Source organism: Glycine max, chromosome 4 (genome assembly GCF_000004515.6).
Source record: "Glycine max cultivar Williams 82 chromosome 4, Glycine_max_v4.0, whole genome shotgun sequence".
Lineage (NCBI taxonomy): Eukaryota > Viridiplantae > Streptophyta > Magnoliopsida > Fabales > Fabaceae > Glycine > Glycine max.
Genome location: NC_016091.4, coordinates 32142312 through 32159734, shown reverse-complemented (window position 1 = coordinate 32159734; position 17423 = coordinate 32142312). Strand labels below are relative to the sequence as shown.

The window sequence follows — 17423 nt, the reverse complement described above, 5'->3', positions numbered from 1 at the left end:
AACGAGAAAGGATGCTTGCTCTGGACCTACGCAAAATGGGGACCGCCCGTACTTCCCAATGCTTCCCCGCCCTGACCTGACATATCTGAGACTGGACTTACTTGATTCATACCAAATGGGTGAGTCGGATCTACCTAAGTGGCGACACTTGTAGTGGCAACCGCAGTTGTGTTGACTTCCATCATTTTCCTCATGCTTATCATGGCCTCTATCATGGTGGTCATTTGGTCTTTCATGGCCTCCATGTCGGCCTTCAACTGTTCCTGAACTTCCTCTATCTTGCTCATGATTTTATCCTTGGCACGTGTTCGGTAATGGTGCCGTAAAGCGCATTCATTCTTTTTGGTTACTATGGTTACTTTTTGATGATGACAATGACTGCTAAAAATAGAATGCAATGAGTAATGCAAAAATTGGATAAACGTGAATGCATGACAATGATAAGTCGCTAAAGTATTGAATTCACACAAAACATTCCGTAGAACATACGGTCGAATCAAATCCTATTTTCATTAAAACAGCATGGTTCATCACATCTCATTGGAGTCAAAGCATAAATACAACACAGACGCCTTAGTGACTTTGAATTATGTGGGTCATTAGTTCGACCATGTGTTGGTAGTAATCGAAAAGACCGTGAACTTCATTGGGAGCTGAGTACGTGTCAGCCACTACCTTGGCTCTAGATAACAACCTTGGAAGCTCTTGACTTTCATTCAGAGTGAGATCGAATCTATTCATCCATTTCATAGCTTCCCCATGCAATAACTCTATCACCCTTTCTTTCGCTTCCCTTTCAATATGCAGAGCCAATACCTTTGCCTGTTCATCTTCCAGCATCTGCCCATGACTAGCAGCCAGGTTTACCTTATCCTTATATTGGTTTATAATTATCAACATATTGATGCAATCCTCCCTAGGAAGGGACCAATCAATAGAACCATGAGCAAGAGGCTCCAAGAAGATTGGGCTAGAGCTGCTGAAGAAGGCCCTAGGGTTCTCATGAACCTTAGGGTAGATTTCTGAGCCCATGGGCCAAGGTTGGGTCCAATTATCTTTGTACATATTAGACTAGGATGTCATTATATTTGGTCCTTGTATATAGGGCTCCATATTGTAGGTATGGTACCCTAGAAATATAGGATTTTTCAGCCCTTGTATTTTTGGGCACCTAGACTAGTTTTTGTATTAGGGGTAGTTTTGTAATTTCACATGCACTAAGTGGATATTTGATGTGTGTGGTTGGAAATAAATTTAATTGAATTGGTAGAAGCCCAATCCAATTAAATTTTAGAGGGGGAGGTGAGCATTTGCTTACTACACCCCATTGCCACATCATATAGTCACACTTTGTGCATGTCCTTCATGCTTTTCATGCCTCATGACACCTAAGCACACTTAGTGGAGAATCTTGGAATTGATCTTGGATTAGTGGACTGAACCATAACTAAAATTCACTAATCATAATTAGTGAAATTTTGGCTCCAAAGTTTGGCTCCACAAATTCAATTTCAAATTCAAGTGAAATTTGAATTTCCCTCCAATTTTGTGTGACACTTAGGCTATAAATAGAGGTCATGTGTGTGTATTTTTTTGAACTTTGATCATTTGAATATTAAACTTCAGATTTCAAAGCTCATTTGGAGCACAAAATTTCGTGCTCTTCTCTCCCTCTCCCTTCATTCATCTCCTTCTTCCTCCAAGCTCTTATCCATGGCCTCCTATGGTGGTGAGCTTCTTCTAGACTCATCTTCTCCTTGAAGTGGCGTCTCCTCTCTCTCTTCCTTCTCCATTCCTCTGCCATTCATCTTCCAAGAAGCAAAGGAATCCATTGATGAAGAAGATCCTAGGCCTACAAGCTCCAATGGAGCTTGCATCACATATTCTCTTCAGTTTTGCTCAACTATTCCGTCAAACTTCTCTTCAACCTCTGACAAGCCTTTAACTTACCTTCTAACACCATGCTTTCCATCCTCGATTCATCCCTCTCAGCCCTTCTAAGCTTGAGCTCGTTACTGTTGCCCCATAGAGCCCCTCGGAACTTGTTCCTGCTCCATTCTTCCTTTCGAGTCCTTTTTGTTTCCCACTCTAACATTCAACCGTGGTCAGGTTGACATTTTTCAGCTTATCACACTCTTTCCTGACCTTAGTGACTGCCGTCATTAGCTTCTCTTTCACCACTCTTGCCTTTTCGAGCTCCGCTTTCAGAGCTTGCACTTCTTCACTTTCCTCAGGAATTTCAGCCTCTTTTCCACTTAGACTTTTTAGCTTTGGGAGCCACTTTATCCCTTGCATTCTAGACTTCAACCAATTGTGATAACCGCCGATGATGCCATTGCTACTTCCTTTAAGCTCCTTATCTTTTCTTCGCACTCTATTTCACGCTTTACGGATTTTCTGAAGTATCTTCACATTAGCTTCATTGAAGCCTCATGCGATGAAAGGCGTGATGACTTCCTCCGACGGTGCACCTCTCATAGGGTAGCCTAACTGTCTTATGGCCAGCACATGATTATAATTAATACAATCCCTTGTCCCTAATAAGGGGACATTTGGGAATCCTTTGCATGAGCATAACACTCCTGCCCCTCCTTCTTTCCACCGTGGGAACCAACTAACGAACGCTCCATGTGGAAGCAATGCCTTCCAAGGTTATTTTGATGATGCCAAAGAATCAAGAGTTAAGCAAATTCCAAAGATTCAAGAATTTAGTTTCAAGAATCAAGATTCAAGACTCAAGATTCAAGAATCAAGAGAAGACTCAATCAAGATAAGTACTAAAAAAGTTTTCCAAAACATTGAGTAGCACAAGAAGTTTTCACAAAATCATTGCCAAAGAGTTTTACTCTCTGGTAATCGATTACCAGCAGGTAGTAATCGATTACCAGTGTTTTAAAACGTTAGATTTCAAATTTCAAGAGTCACAACTTGTGGTTAAACATTTTCAAATCATTTTAAACTTGTGTAATCAATTACACAGTACCTGTAATCGATTACCAGAACTTCTAAACATTTTGATTTTCAAAATTTAAACTAAGGAGTCACATCTGTTGATGTATAATTGATTACACCTTAATGGTAATTGATTACCAGTGACTGATTTCGAAAAATAAATTTCTAAAAGTCACAATTCTTCAAGTGACTTGTTTCTGAAGATTTTTTCAAAAGTCACAACTTTTTAAGTGACTAGTTTTCAAAAGAGTCACAATTTTTAAGGTGACTAGTTTTAAAGAAATTGCCAAGAGTTACAAACTTTAACTTGAGTCATCAAGAGATTATAAATATGTGACCATGGCATCAATCTTTCAATGAATCTTTCAATCAATCCTTCAACATCTTTCAATATCTTCTTTCATCTCCTTCAACACTTTCAACAGAACTTTCTAATTCATTTCTCTTCATCTTTCTAAAAGTTTTTGTTCAATACTTTCTCTTTCAAGAAAAGTTCTTTGTTCAAAAACTTGTGCTATTCATCTTCTTCATTCTCTTCTCCCTTTGCCAAAAGAACAGAAGGACTAACTGCCTGAATTCTTTTGTGTCTCTCTTCTCCCTTACAAAAGATTCAAAGGACTAACTGCCTGAGAATTCTTTTGATTCTTCCCTTCCCCTTAAGAAAAAGATTTCAAAGAACTAACCGCCTGAGATATCTTTTGTTTCCCCTTACAAAGATTCAAAGGACTAACCGCCTGAGAATTCTTTGTCCTAACACATTGGAGGGTAGAGGGTACATCTACTTGGGGATTGTTATACTGAGAACAAAAGAGGGTACATCTCTTGTGGATCAGTTCAAGTGGAGGGTACATCCACTTGGTTATTCAAAGAGAACAAGCGAGGGTACATCCCTTGTGGATCTTTGGCTTGTAAAGGATTTTACAATGTTGAAAGAAATCTCAAGAACCGCAGGTTGCTTGGGGACTGGATGTAGGCACGGTTTGTGGCCAAACCAATATAAATCTTGTGTTTGTCTTCTTCTTCCCTACACTATTTAATTTCCGTTGTGTACTTTTATTTCCCGCTTTTACTTTTGGTTAAGATTTTGTTTCTGTTCCTTACTTTCTTGACTTAGTAGTAAAAGCCTAATTAAATCTAGTAACATTAAGAAGGATAGGTTTTTTAATTAGTCAAGGCAAATTAATAATTAATTCAACCCCCCTTCTTAATTATTCTGAGGCCACTTGATCTAACACTCCCGTCATGCCTGCCAAGAGTTCTTCCCAATTTGCTTTACCCTTTTCGGAGCACATGCGATGGCTTTGTAGGGGACAAACAGATCTACCTTCATGATAAAAAAACGTGGGATACCAACCATACGTAAAGAGCAGGCGTACAACAGAGAATTCTCGCACTGCTCTTTTCGCACCTCAAGTCGAATGTATCATACGCATCCGCCAAAATAGCGATGACGGGGCTTTCCTTGCTGTGGTGATAAGCAAGAAAGGCGTTGATCGCAGCTAGATCCACTGGCCCATCTACATTCGGAAATAGTATAGTTCCAAACACCAACAGTGCTAAGATGTCAATGAACGAGGTCCATTCCCCTTGATTTGCCAAAGCTTTTGCCTTCTCCTCCAAGCGCTTCCTTGGTATCCCTACCACTCCATTCCTATTTTGCTTCACTTGGTCTAGCTCTTGTTCCAAGATCTTGACCACTTTTTCTATTCTTGCCCTAGAAGGATAGAATCTGGCAAAGAGGCATGACTTTCTTCCCCCTAATGGGCATCCTAAGATCCCTTCAAACTCTTCTATGGTTGGTGCCAACTGAAAGTCCCCAAAAGTGAAGCATCTGAGTGATTGGTCGTAGTATTGAGTGAGGGATGCGATCGCTTCAACGGACACTTCTATCATTGCTAGATCCCAGATCTTCCCATATGCCTTGCCTTCAATGAACTTGATCCATCTGCTGCCCTAGTTCTCACGAGCTGGCTAGTTCTAGATTCTTGACTTTGACATGATATAACCTCATTTTTAAAGATGGTACTTGGTCCGACCCTATGTTTGCAAGAACGAAAATTCTGACGACCAATACTTCAACACCCTATCATAGAGGAGATATGATGAATGCATCAGGGCATGGTTATGCTATGCATGACAAATGTATTTATCAACCGACATAAGATGCTCGAAAGACCATCTTTGCTTATCCACCATGCATTGGGCATCATGGTTTGTTTGCAGTTATTACCATGGTACCCAATGCATGCAATTAAGAAAGTAGTGCAAACTTTCATGCTTCTTTGTGACTTTGACGACAAAAAGGAATGCAAGGCATGGGTAACGACATGGGGGAGTATGCATGAGTGAACATAATGACTAATGACGACAAAAGGTATGTGGTTGGTAGCTCAAAGAAACATGCTAGATGAATGAGCATGATAACATAATGACTTAATGCGCAATGTTGCGTGTGAACATAATAAAAATGGTAAACACATAAATGATGTATACTATTACGACGTATAAAGATATGCATGACTAGATCAAGGAAACAAGACATGGTGAGCTTGTTCGGTGTCCCTAGTTTAGGATCTTAATGGAAGGGATCAAAAGTTCGCTAATCGGTGATAACCCCCAAGGGTAGTTGTACGTAACTTTCAAGGTTTCTAGAGATATCATCCTCTTTGATAACAACATTGTGGCAATAGGGACCCAACATCAAAAGAGGAAAACTCTAGATGAGGCTTCACTGTTATCAAGCGAGTCGGAGACCCAACATGGCCATAGATCAACCTCCACTTCCTATGTCTCACACAGACTCGGGTATAAGGCCTAATACCTCAATGTGTGTGCAAAGGTGTACGTGTCATGCGTGCATAGAACAAACAAATATTCCTAACTATGAATGTAATAGATAGATAGACACACACAAAAAAACACAGTAACATAGCAAGGGTTATATACAAATATGGACAAAACAAAATATAAAAGGAAAAAGGGAACATAAATAAAGAAGAAGTCATGATAAAACATTGCACACTGATCGAATGGCCTAACTCACTAAAAATTCCCCAGTGGAGTCGCCAACTGTTGCAACCTATCCTTCGACGGGAGGTCGAGGCGAAATAAAAAGGAGGGTCTTCCAAAAAGGAAAATGCGTGGGAGTCGCCACCATTGTTTATTCGAGGAAAACATTAGAAAAACCAAAAAGAGGTCTGCGAATATTGAGGAGAAGGGTTTGGGAGTTGTTTACGCATACGAAAGGTATTAGCACCCCACGCGCCCGTCACAAGGGATGACAACCTTTTAATCGAGTGTGCAAAAAACGTGACTTCAATGTTATTTAGTTTCCCTTTTTTATATTTTTATTTTTTTGGGGTCGACAAGGGGAATGCCCTTGCTCTTATGTATCCTCAGGTGCAATGAGGAATTTAGACCTACGTAGTTCTTTAAAGCAAAAAAAATGTGTGTTGAATTGGTTTTAGGCTTTTGAAAGATTCATTTTTATTACTGAAACAAAAAAGGTCATTAAGGCATTGGACCTTGAACGATCTCAAGTGGCTTTGATGGAGAGAAATTCAGTTATATGCTAGTTTTATCTCGGTTTTGTTTATTAACTTTTAAGGTCTTTAAAAGATGACTTACGACACTAATGATCGATTAAGATTGAACTTTACAAAAGAAAAGAGATTACCAATGATAGAAGAAGGAGATGAATATGCACAAAGCAAAAAATGGGACCCCTATGGGTGCATAGATCATGTTCAAATCCTTAAAAACAAACACTTACCGGATGACGAACGAAGAACACCGAATGAAGAACAATGTAGAGGTTGATTGCAGTCGCGATTCGATAGCGCCTCGACTTCGTTTTCTCTTCTTTCTTCTTCTTCTCCCTTGTTTCTCTCAAAATATCTCAATGCTGAATGTTGAAATCCCTTCCTCAGCCCCCCTTCATGGCTATTTATAGGGAAAATGGCATTTGGGACCATGGCAGCTTGCCCAGGCAAGCTGATGCTTCATCCTGAAGTAACTGGCTCACTTAGACGAGCTGGTTCCTTCAGCCCTAAGCAATTTGGGGGCCTAGGCGAGCCAGAGGCTAGCCTGGGCGAGCTAGGGTCCAAAAAACTACCTAAAAAGACCCTTTTGCCCCTCCCTTTTGGTATCTTTCTCATCCTTGACCAAAATATCAAACGATCTTTCATCTTGCGCGGTAACTGGTGTCGAACAACACAGTTCGGCTAGCGAGAATCAAAACATCCGTGAATGATAGTCCCCGGATGAAATTAGGGTCTGACAGTTGTCGAATCGCTACAAAACAAATAAAACTAGGAAATTCTGCTATACATATTAACCTAGGTCGACTCAGAGATAGGATTCAATTTGGTTCCTTCTTTAATTTGCTTATAAACACCAAGGGGGAATTTCAATGAATAGTTTGTAGGCAATGGAAAGAAATGTGATAACACAAAACAAAAGTGTGAAATCTAAACTAAAACAGAGTTTTAGTTGCAGAAACACAAACATATTTGCAGGAAGATACAAAATTGCACAAATAGGTTGTAAAACAGATTTGAGATTATTAATCCAATTCACCAAACCAATCAATTCGAATTATCACACTTTTGTAGAGAATGATCATGTTGTGAAAGTTCAATCAATGTCATTAGAGTTACTTCAATCAAATTAATCCCTAAATTCATTGAGATCACAAATTAGGTTGGAATATCATACAAACAATCTATGATTAAATTTCTAAATTAGGAAATGAATCCATAACTTAATTTATTTTCAATCCTAAGCATATTCATAATCATGAAAATCGAAAATAGGATTGAAGAAAAAAATGAACATTCACACATAATAGAAATACTAAACCAGAACTCAAATTCAGCCTTGCTTGGAGTGGATCCTTGGATTGATTGAGTGTTTAGCCTTCCATGATCATCACCAATGGAAAAGTATCAAAATTTGTGCAAGAAAAAGGAAGAACGAAAGTGAAAAGAGGAAGAAGAATGAAGAACAATTGAGAGAAAAAGAGAATTTTTTTTATCCTAAAGTTAGCACAAGTTTCTAAATATGTTTTTATACAAAATGAAGTAACTAACTAACTCCACTAACATATACAGTGACTACTCAGAAGGAGAGGATGGGCCTTGATTAGGCCCATCTAATCTACCTAATTAAACTAATTACACAAGGCAAAGCTCAAATTCATAGCTCAATTATTCAAGGGAAGATGTTTTGACTTCCAAACCCAATTTGACTCTCGAAATGGAAGAATTGACCCATGCTTATTTTTTACAAAATTGAATCTCTTTTTCTTATCTTTCAAGGGACTAGTCGCATGCTTCATTTGGAGTTCTGCGGTGTCCTATAGGCCCTACCCGAGGTAGATAGGTCAAGCATCAATTCTCAATTAAGCTCAATCATTTGCCTAAGACCAAAATTGAGTTAAGGTGGGAAAATATGAGTCAACGAGAGGTCAAATAAGCTAAGAATAATAGAAAAATACTAAACTATAAATGCTCAATTCCCCCACACTTTATCTTTTGCACACCTGGGCAAAACTATAAGAAAGACTAAGAAAAAGAAATCAAACTATACTAAAAAATAACCACAAGTAAAAGAAAGGTATGAACAAGGCACACATATTTTTCAATGGATCCTAACAATGCACAAAAATGAGAGAGATGGAAAATGGAAGAATAGCCTCAAGGTAACAAGCAATCCATGAACACATGATCACAAAACGCAAAGTGAACAAGTAGTCAAGTCAAAATTAACACCACGTGTAACTAGCACATCCAAATTTTGGCAAGACTCTAATTCATTCAACTTGGACTACACATGCATCAAAAGATCAAAAGGGCTTTTATTGGTTTATAATGTATGACTTAGGTAACGGTGAATATACGAAGGATATTTAGGCTAAAACTAAGGAAAAAGAGGGGCAATGCAGAGTAAGCCAACAAGTAAAAAGAGGGTTAAAAGAATGAAAATGAACCACAACACATTTTTTTCATTTTTTTCTTCTTCTTTTCTTTGTTTGTACATTTTTTTCTTTTTGAACTTTTGTTTTTTATACTCCCATTTTTTCTCTTTTCTTTTATGATTATTGTTATTTTTTCCTTTCTTTTCTTTTCTTTTCTTTTGTATTCTTCTCTCTTTTTTTCTTTTCAACATGTCACAAGAAAAATGAATTGACGGAAAAAAGGAAATTTCATAAAAACAAAGTACAAATCCCCCACACTTGCTTGAAACCCACTCCCAAAACAATTCGAAGGTCCCTTTTCTCCCTAAAGTCTAGGACAACATGGTTTTCCACTTTTTGGCTTGTAATGAGCTACAAAATGAAAGAAAGAGTTAAAGGCTCAAAGAGGGTGACAATGGATATCAATGCAAGGTAGGCTTATTTGGCTAGTGGCTAAAAGAAAGAAGGTCTAAATCACCTCAATCAATGCATGTGTAACAAGGAATGATAAAATAGGCAAGGCAAAACCTATAGTAATCTAGCACAAGGGTGAAATCACACATTAAAGAGAATGAATGAAATAGTGCAATCCATCCACAAAATCCCAAAAACTCACAAGGCATAATTCTATCACACATGATCCGCCTCAAATTTTTCTCCAAGCCTACTTACCACTTCCACAATGGCAACAATGGTTCACACCAAGCATGAAACCTCTCAACTAAAGATGGTACATCTCTTACAATTTATACAAGATAGAAATCTTATAAAAAAACATGAAGAGTGCCTAAATTCAACAAAAAACATTAGAAAACATGAACTACAAAAATCTTTATTATTTTTTAATTTTCTGTATGTAAAAACAGTAAAATAGTAAAACAACAAAACAAAACAAATACAACAAACAAAAAATAGAAAAAAGCAACAAAAACAGAACAACATATAGATATAGATACAAAAAAATAGACAAAATATAGAAACAAAAATAACAACAACAAAACCAATACAACAAACATAAAATAGAGAAAAAAGAAAAATAGAAAATAGATTTTTTCTAAACCCTCCCCACACTTGAAATGCATATTGTCCTCAATGTGAGCATGTAATGAAATGCAACCAAAATGATAACATATAAAAGAAAAAGGAAAGAAACTCCTTTAGTGCCATTCAAGGCACATCATCACATAAAATTGGCAAAACCAGAGAGTCCGCCACAAATTCCTCCTCCACTTGGGGGCTCTCATGAAAAAGCTTGAGTTGGTGACCGTTTACTTTGAAAACTTTTCCAATAACTTTCATTTTTAATCTCAACTGCACCATGGGGAAAAACATTAGTAATAACAAAAGACCATCCCATCTAGATCAAAGTTTACCAGAAATAAGCTTGAGGCGAGAGTTAAACAAGAGCACTTTTTGGCCAATATGGAACTCCTTCATAAGAATCCTAGAGTCATAAAATCTCTTCACTTTCTTCTTGTGAATCTTGGAGTTCTCATAGACATCTAAGCGGATCTCCTCAAGTTCATGCAATTGAAGCTTCCTTTCCATACCTATTTCATCAAATGCCATGTTACAACCCTTCACTACCCAATAAGCATGGTGCTCAATCTCCACTAGAAGGTGACATGCCTTACCAAAAATCACCCTATAGGGAGACAACCCCAAAGGTGTTTAGTAAGTGGTCATGTGGGCCCATAGAGCATCCTCAAGTAGCTTGCTCCAATCCTTCATGTTAGGATGCAATACCTTCTGCAACACTTGCTTTATCTCTCTATTAAAAACCTCTGCTTGCCTATTAGTTTGGGGATGGTAAGTTATAGCAACTCTATGCATAACCACATTCTTCTGGAGCAAGGATGCCAATGACCTGATAGAAAAGTGGCTCCCCCTAGTCAGTGATAATGGCTCTAGGCACACCAAACTTGCAAAAAATGTTAGATCTCACAAAATCCACAACAACTTTAGAATCATTAGTTTTGGTGGCCTTAGCTTCAACCTACTTGGACATGGACCCATAAAATCAATACCCCAAGCATCAAAACTCTGAGAGAAAATAATAGGTTGTTGGGGCATCTCATGCCTATGTGTAATGGTCCCTCCTGCTCTCTAACACTACTCACATGTGGTGGAAAAATGATGAGCATCTCTAAAAATGGTGGGCCAATAGAGCCCATAGTCTAAGATCCTCATAGCAGTCCATTGAGGACCAAAATGACTGTCGGTAAGTGTGCCATGACAAAATTGAAGAATAGACCAAATCTCATGATCGGGCACACACCTACGAATCACTTGGTCACTACCAAACCTCCACAAGTAAGGATCATCCCATACATAATATTTGGCATCACTCTTAAGTTTATCTATTTGAGACCTAGATGCATGCGGTGGGACAACAAATGGAACAATGAAATTCACAATGTCAGCAAACCAAGGTGTGACATGTGATGAATGTAACTGAATCAAATGATCATCAGGGAAGTTATTCCTAATTGGAAAGGAATCCACAGGTCCCTCAATCAAGTTTTCCGCACCACTCCTATCTCTAATCTCAATATCAAACTACTGAAGAATAAGCATCCACCTAATCGACCTAGGTTTAGCATTAGGCTTCTTCAACAACTACCTCAAAATTGCATGGTCAGTAAAGACAGTAATATGAGAGCAAAGCAAATAAGATTTGAATTTATCTAATGCTAAAACAATAGCTAAAAACTTATTTTTGGTGGTGGTGTAGTTAACTTGTTCTGCATCCAAAGTGCGTGAGGCATAAGTAATGATGTGTGATAGTCTATCAACTCTCTGTGACAAAATAGCCCCAAGTGCATAGTTAGAGGTATGACACATGAGCTCAAAAGTAAGCTCCCAATCTAGTGGATGCATGATAGGAGAAGTGGTAAGCCTCCTCTTCAACTCCTCAAGTGCTTCTTTGCCAGGCTGGTCAAGCACAAAATCTACGTCCTTCTGAAGAAGCTTGGACAATGGCAAGGCAATCTTGCTAAAATCCTGGATAAATCTCTTGCAGAAACCTGCATCTCCAAGGAAAGAACGTACTTCCTGCACAAAAGCGTGGTAAGGAAAAGAAGTAATAACATAGATTTTGGCCTTATTGACCTCGATACCTCTACTAGAGACCAAATGCCCTAAGACCATACCTTCATGGACCATAAAATGACATTTTTCAAATATTAAGAACAAGGTTAGTCTCAATGCATTGGTCAAGAACTCTAGAGAGGCTATCCAAACAGGCATCAAAGGAGGAACCATAAGCAGTGAAATCATCCATAAACATTTCCATGCAACTCTCTAATAAATCAGAAAAGATACTCACCATGCACCTTTGAAAGGTGCCAAGAGCGTTGCATAGGCTAAAGAACATCCTGGTGTAGGCAAATGTGCTGAATGGACAGGTGAATGTGGTCTTATGATGGCCCTCCGGTGCAATATGGATTTACATGTAACCTAAAATGTTGGACCAACGGCCTCAATAACTTAAGAAGGGCTGAATTATTTTCCCACTAACAAGCTTTTAACCCCCTTCTAAATGATAGACTCAGAATAAAGAAAAAGAAGCCGCAATCAATTTAATATTGTTCTTTAAACATGCAAGACAAAATTGATTGCAATAAAATAAATGAGATAAGGGAAGAGATAATGCAAACACAGCTTTATACTGGTTCGGCAAAGTCCATTGCCTACGTCCAGTCCCCAAGAAACCCTCTTGAGATTTTCCACTATCTTTGTAAAACTCCTTTTACAATGTATGAACCACACAAGGACAATCCTTCCCTTGTGTTTAGAATTCCTTATAACTTAAGAGACCCTCGGTCCCTTAAACAATCTCTCTGTATAAGAAGAAAGAAAAGGAATTTTCTCTTGAAGAGAAGGATATTACAATTGAAGTCCATGGATGAACTCTTAATGGATTTGCAAGTGTTTTCCCAAGAGTTTCTTTTGAGAGAGCATTTGGCAATGAAGTTCTCTTAGAATATCTCTCTCATTGCTTTTTGAAGTTAGACACACACATATATATAGGCCCTTCGTGCCTTTTCAAAATGGTTTGAAAAGATGTGTCTTTTTTAAAAAGCTTTTTCTGAATTTCTTTTCTGGTAATCGATTTTAGTTTGATCCTCAAGAGTCTCATCTCAAAGTTGTTAAGAGGATTTTATGTTATCTAGTAGGTATTATTAACCAAAGTTGGTTCTATAAGAAGAATCAATATTTTAGGTTGGTAGGATACTGTGATGTAGACTATGCAGGAGACAATGTTGAATGAAAAAGTATAAGTGGGGGAACAAAGGAGAACTCCATTGCTCAATCCACAATAGAAGCTGAGTATGTGTCTATGATCGAGGCCATACCCGAATCAAATAAACATTAAAAAATGCAGTATCTAGGAAGTGATCCTAGGTCGTCTCCCACCGAGCAATGGTCAACCAAACGTTCATAACAAATAGTAGGAAAATAGTAACGAATTGGGAGGGGGTTGTTTGCTTTTGTAAATTAAACAGCGAATAGATTTGAATTAGAAATATCAGAATTAAAACACATTGCTTCCCCTTGATTCACAAGCAAGTCTCTTATCCTAGGTTACGAGAGTTTATCCTTTATCAGTTCAACCACTTAATCCAACCCTAAATTAAATTACTAATCGAAATTTAACATAAGGCATTCATTATGTGATTAAGCAACACATACACCAATTAATCATGAACGATCATTAAGCATGAACATAAATTAAGCACATAAACAATTAATCAAGCACTAATCATGCATGAATTAATAGCAACAAATACAGAGTAATTGGTGAAGAGGAAAAACTGATCAGAATTTAATCAGTCACCGTACTTTTGTTTTTGACATTACTGTTTTGTTTTTCTTTTGTTAGTTTGCTATTGATGTTTTCTATTATTGTCTATATTGCTTGACATTACTGTTTTTCTGTTATTGTCCACATGGTTATTAATATTGTTGTTATTATTTTTCGGCGTTATGGCTCTCAGTTATTTTGTCACCGTTTTTGCGACTTACCATTTCGTGCGTTTTTCGCTTACCTTATGTTTAGACGTAAGTAGGTAGTATGCGCCCCCGTCTGCACGATCTTTTAGAGAGGAAAAGAAAAATAAAAAAATCAACAAATAACTAAAAAAGGAAAAAAAGAGGAAAAGGAAAAGAGAGCAAGTAAGAAAAGAAAAAGAAGGAAGAAAAAAAGAAAAAAGAAAATAAAAATAAAAAGTTATCTAGCTAAAAAACAACATGCTTGTGAAAAGAGATAATTTCCAACTTTTCTTTGAAAAAAATTCACTGATCATAACCAGTTTTTGAAAAACATGTGTATACACCTGAAGGGTAAATGCTGTGAAAGTTTTTTCGAACACCCAAAATAGACTCGGATGAATGCACAGATTGATAAAAGAACATATTTTGGAAACACTTGGTTGACTAAAGTAGAGAGAATGAATTATAAGCCCTAGCATCACTTGAGTGTCCACATAGGTGCATGCACGACTAGTTTTGCATAAAATTTCCAAATCATCATTGTTGCATTTGTGTCATGGAAATAATGTGGGACATCCCCTTTTATCCCTGAACTGAACCAAACCCTGACATATATCATATCTAGCCATGCTACAAGCCTTGAGCCAAAATCCCAATTTACCATAAACCTTGACCCAGGGTGAGAATGTCAATCCTTGCCCTTAGAAGAAAACAAAAAAAAAAAAAAAAGGAAATTCCCAATCAAAAGAGTGGAAGAAGACAAAAAGAGAAAATTCCTAATCAAAGAGTGGGAGAAAGCAAAAAAGGAAAGAAAATTCCCGATCAAAGATCGGAAGAAAACAGAAGAAATATATAGAATGTCTTTGGACCAGACGACATCTGAACAAATACAGAGTTATCACCAAGTAAGCACAACAAGAAAGGAAACCACGACCTGTAGTGATCCTCTCCCTTTGATTGCCAACCAAAATCTTGTGCGTCGGTGACTTGTTCGCCTCACACTAAACAAAAACAGAAAAGGAAAAGGCCAAACACACTCAAAGCCAAAGTTCCCACCAAAAAACACCATTCCCAAGAAAAAGTCCTATTGATCCGTGATCACGCATGTAATCTTTGATTCGATAGGAAATAATTTGCAAAATCAAGTCGTGGCATATCTATGGTTCGGAATTAGGATGAAACACTTACCTGTGTGAGATTGATACACTTTGAGTGATTTTCTTCTATTTTTGTTGATCCCAGTGTTTCCTCTAAATGGTCATTTAGAAACGAAATGCTAACATCCAAAATCTCATTTATGGTTATGAGAAGATTTCATCAGCATACTCCCCTTCCCCGGTAGACACATTGTTTTTCATCCAAAAAGCATTCCCAAGAAAAATTCCTATTGATCCGTGATCACGCATGTAATCTTTGATTTGATAGGAAAGAATTTGCAAAATCAAGTCATGGCATATCTATGGTTCGGAATTAGGATGAAACACTTACCTGTGTGAGATTGATACACTTTGAGTGATTTTCTTCTATTTTTGTTGATCCTAGTGTTTCCTCTAAATGGTCATTTAGAAACGAAATGCTAACATCCAAAATCTCATTTATGGTTATGATAAGATTTCATCAGCATACTCCCCTTCCCCGGTAGACACATTGTTTTTCATCCGAAAAGCATATGTTGCTCTGATTAGTTGGAAGTTTTGTCTCTTTACTAAAGAATGTTCGCATTTTAGTGAAGAAAACACCGAGACTAGTTTTAGTCTCACAAGTTATCAGGAACTACATAGGTCTGAGTTCCTCATTGAGGATACGTAGGAGCAAGAGCCTCGCTTTTGTCGGCCGCCCCACAATTTCTGTCATACTGACCCTGTGGTCATGTGACATGCGGAGACACCTAATGGTTATCCGTTTAAAACTTTCTTTTTCTATCTATAAGACTCAAAGCATGATAGCACACAGAGACTAACGTCGTCTTCTGCGCCTTTTGTCATCCAGAGGCAGCGGGCCCGATGACATGCGGGAACCATTTGGTCCCAAACTTTCTTTTGCTATCTATAAGACTCAAACATTATAGGACGCAGAGACTGACGTCGTCTTCTGCGCCTTTTTTCATCCAGAAGCGGCGGGCCCAATGACATGCGGTCATCCGCACGCTCGATGAGTGATAAACGCGCAGAGAAAAAATTCTGCGCCCTTTGTCATTCAGGAGCAGCAAGACAAGTGATAAACGCGCAGAGAAAAATTTTGTGCCCTTTGTCATTCAGGAGTTGCAAGTTGAGTGATAAACGCGCAAAGACTAACGTCGTCTTCTGCACCCTTTGTCACTCAGATTTCGCAAGTCGAGTGATAAACGCGCAGAGACAAATTATGGTCATTCTGCGCCCTTTATCATTCGGGGACAGTAAGTCGAGAGGTGGGCAGAGACAAATTATGGTCATTTTGTACACCTTTTCGCCATCTGGAGGCGATCGTGTCTGGTGGCACGCAGAGACAACTTATGGTCATTCTGCGCCTTGCCGCCCAGGCTCGATCGCGTCCAAAGACACGCAGAGACAAATTATGGTCATTCTGTGCCTTGTGTCAACCAGGGGGAACGAATTCGACAGTATCAGGATGATGTGTCGGTACTGATCATTTTCAAATTTTTGCAGGTTTCGCTGACAGGGAGATTCACCTGCCGAATGGTGTTTCGCTCAAACGAAATTAGTGTCTTATCTTTACTTCCCTTTTATCTCCAATAAAAGACAAGTAAAGAGGGGCAACTGTCATACCCTAATTTCATCTGGGGACCATCCATTGTTGGAATGCGACCCTCGTTTGACCACTTCGAGGTACTTGGCACCCATCATTAGGCAATTCGTGAAGTTCCGAGACATGTCGGAAGTCAAAAGAAAGCATTATAGCACAATCCGTGAAGTTCCGTAACATGTCAGAAATTAAAAAGGAAGTGTTAGTGCGCAATCCGTAAAGTTCCGTAACATTTCGGAAGGCAAAAAAAGGGATGATTACGTAATCCGTAAGGTTCCGTAACATTACGGAGGGAAAACAAGTATCGTTACGTAATTCGTAAGTTTTCGTAATGTTACGGAAAAAGAATTTGCAAAAAAGGGCAAGGGTGTATATTTAGTAAACAAGGGGGTGCAAATAGCAACCAAGCCCATTTGGGCCTTCCAGGATGTTCCTCCAGAAGGCGGTTGCTTCTGAAGGAAGCAACCTAGCTCGCCTGGGCAAGCTGAGTGGCAAGCTTCTCCTTCCTTTTCCTATAAATAGGGGAAGAAGGGAAGAACAAAAAGGTTCAACCCTCCTGGTATCTGAGATTCACTTAAAATTAGTGAGAAAAATTATTTCCGTGAAGAAAATCCAAGCCGAGGCGCTTCCGTAACGCTTTCGAGACATTTCCGTGGGTGATTTCGCGAAGATTTTCAACCGTTCTTCATCATTCGTCATTCGTACTTCGTCGTTCTTCGGTCTTCAACCGATAAGTTCCCGAAATCGAACTTTTCAATTCATTCTATGTACCCTTAGT

General features: G+C 38.4%; 1 protein-coding gene across 1 annotated transcript; it reads right to left on the bottom strand.

The window, feature by feature from the left end:
• Window positions 1-10075: 10075 nt before the first annotated feature.
• Window positions 10076-12066, bottom strand: LOC102666172 (uncharacterized). Its single transcript, XM_006579136.1, has 5 exons — window positions 12061-12066; window positions 11532-11962; window positions 11187-11450; window positions 10319-10553; window positions 10076-10219 (listed from the first exon to the last, which is right to left on the bottom strand). Exons 1-5 carry the CDS (start codon window positions 12064-12066, stop codon window positions 10076-10078), a joined length of 1080 nt encoding a protein of 359 aa, XP_006579199.1.
• Between the last annotated feature and the right edge of the window lie 5357 nt (window positions 12067-17423).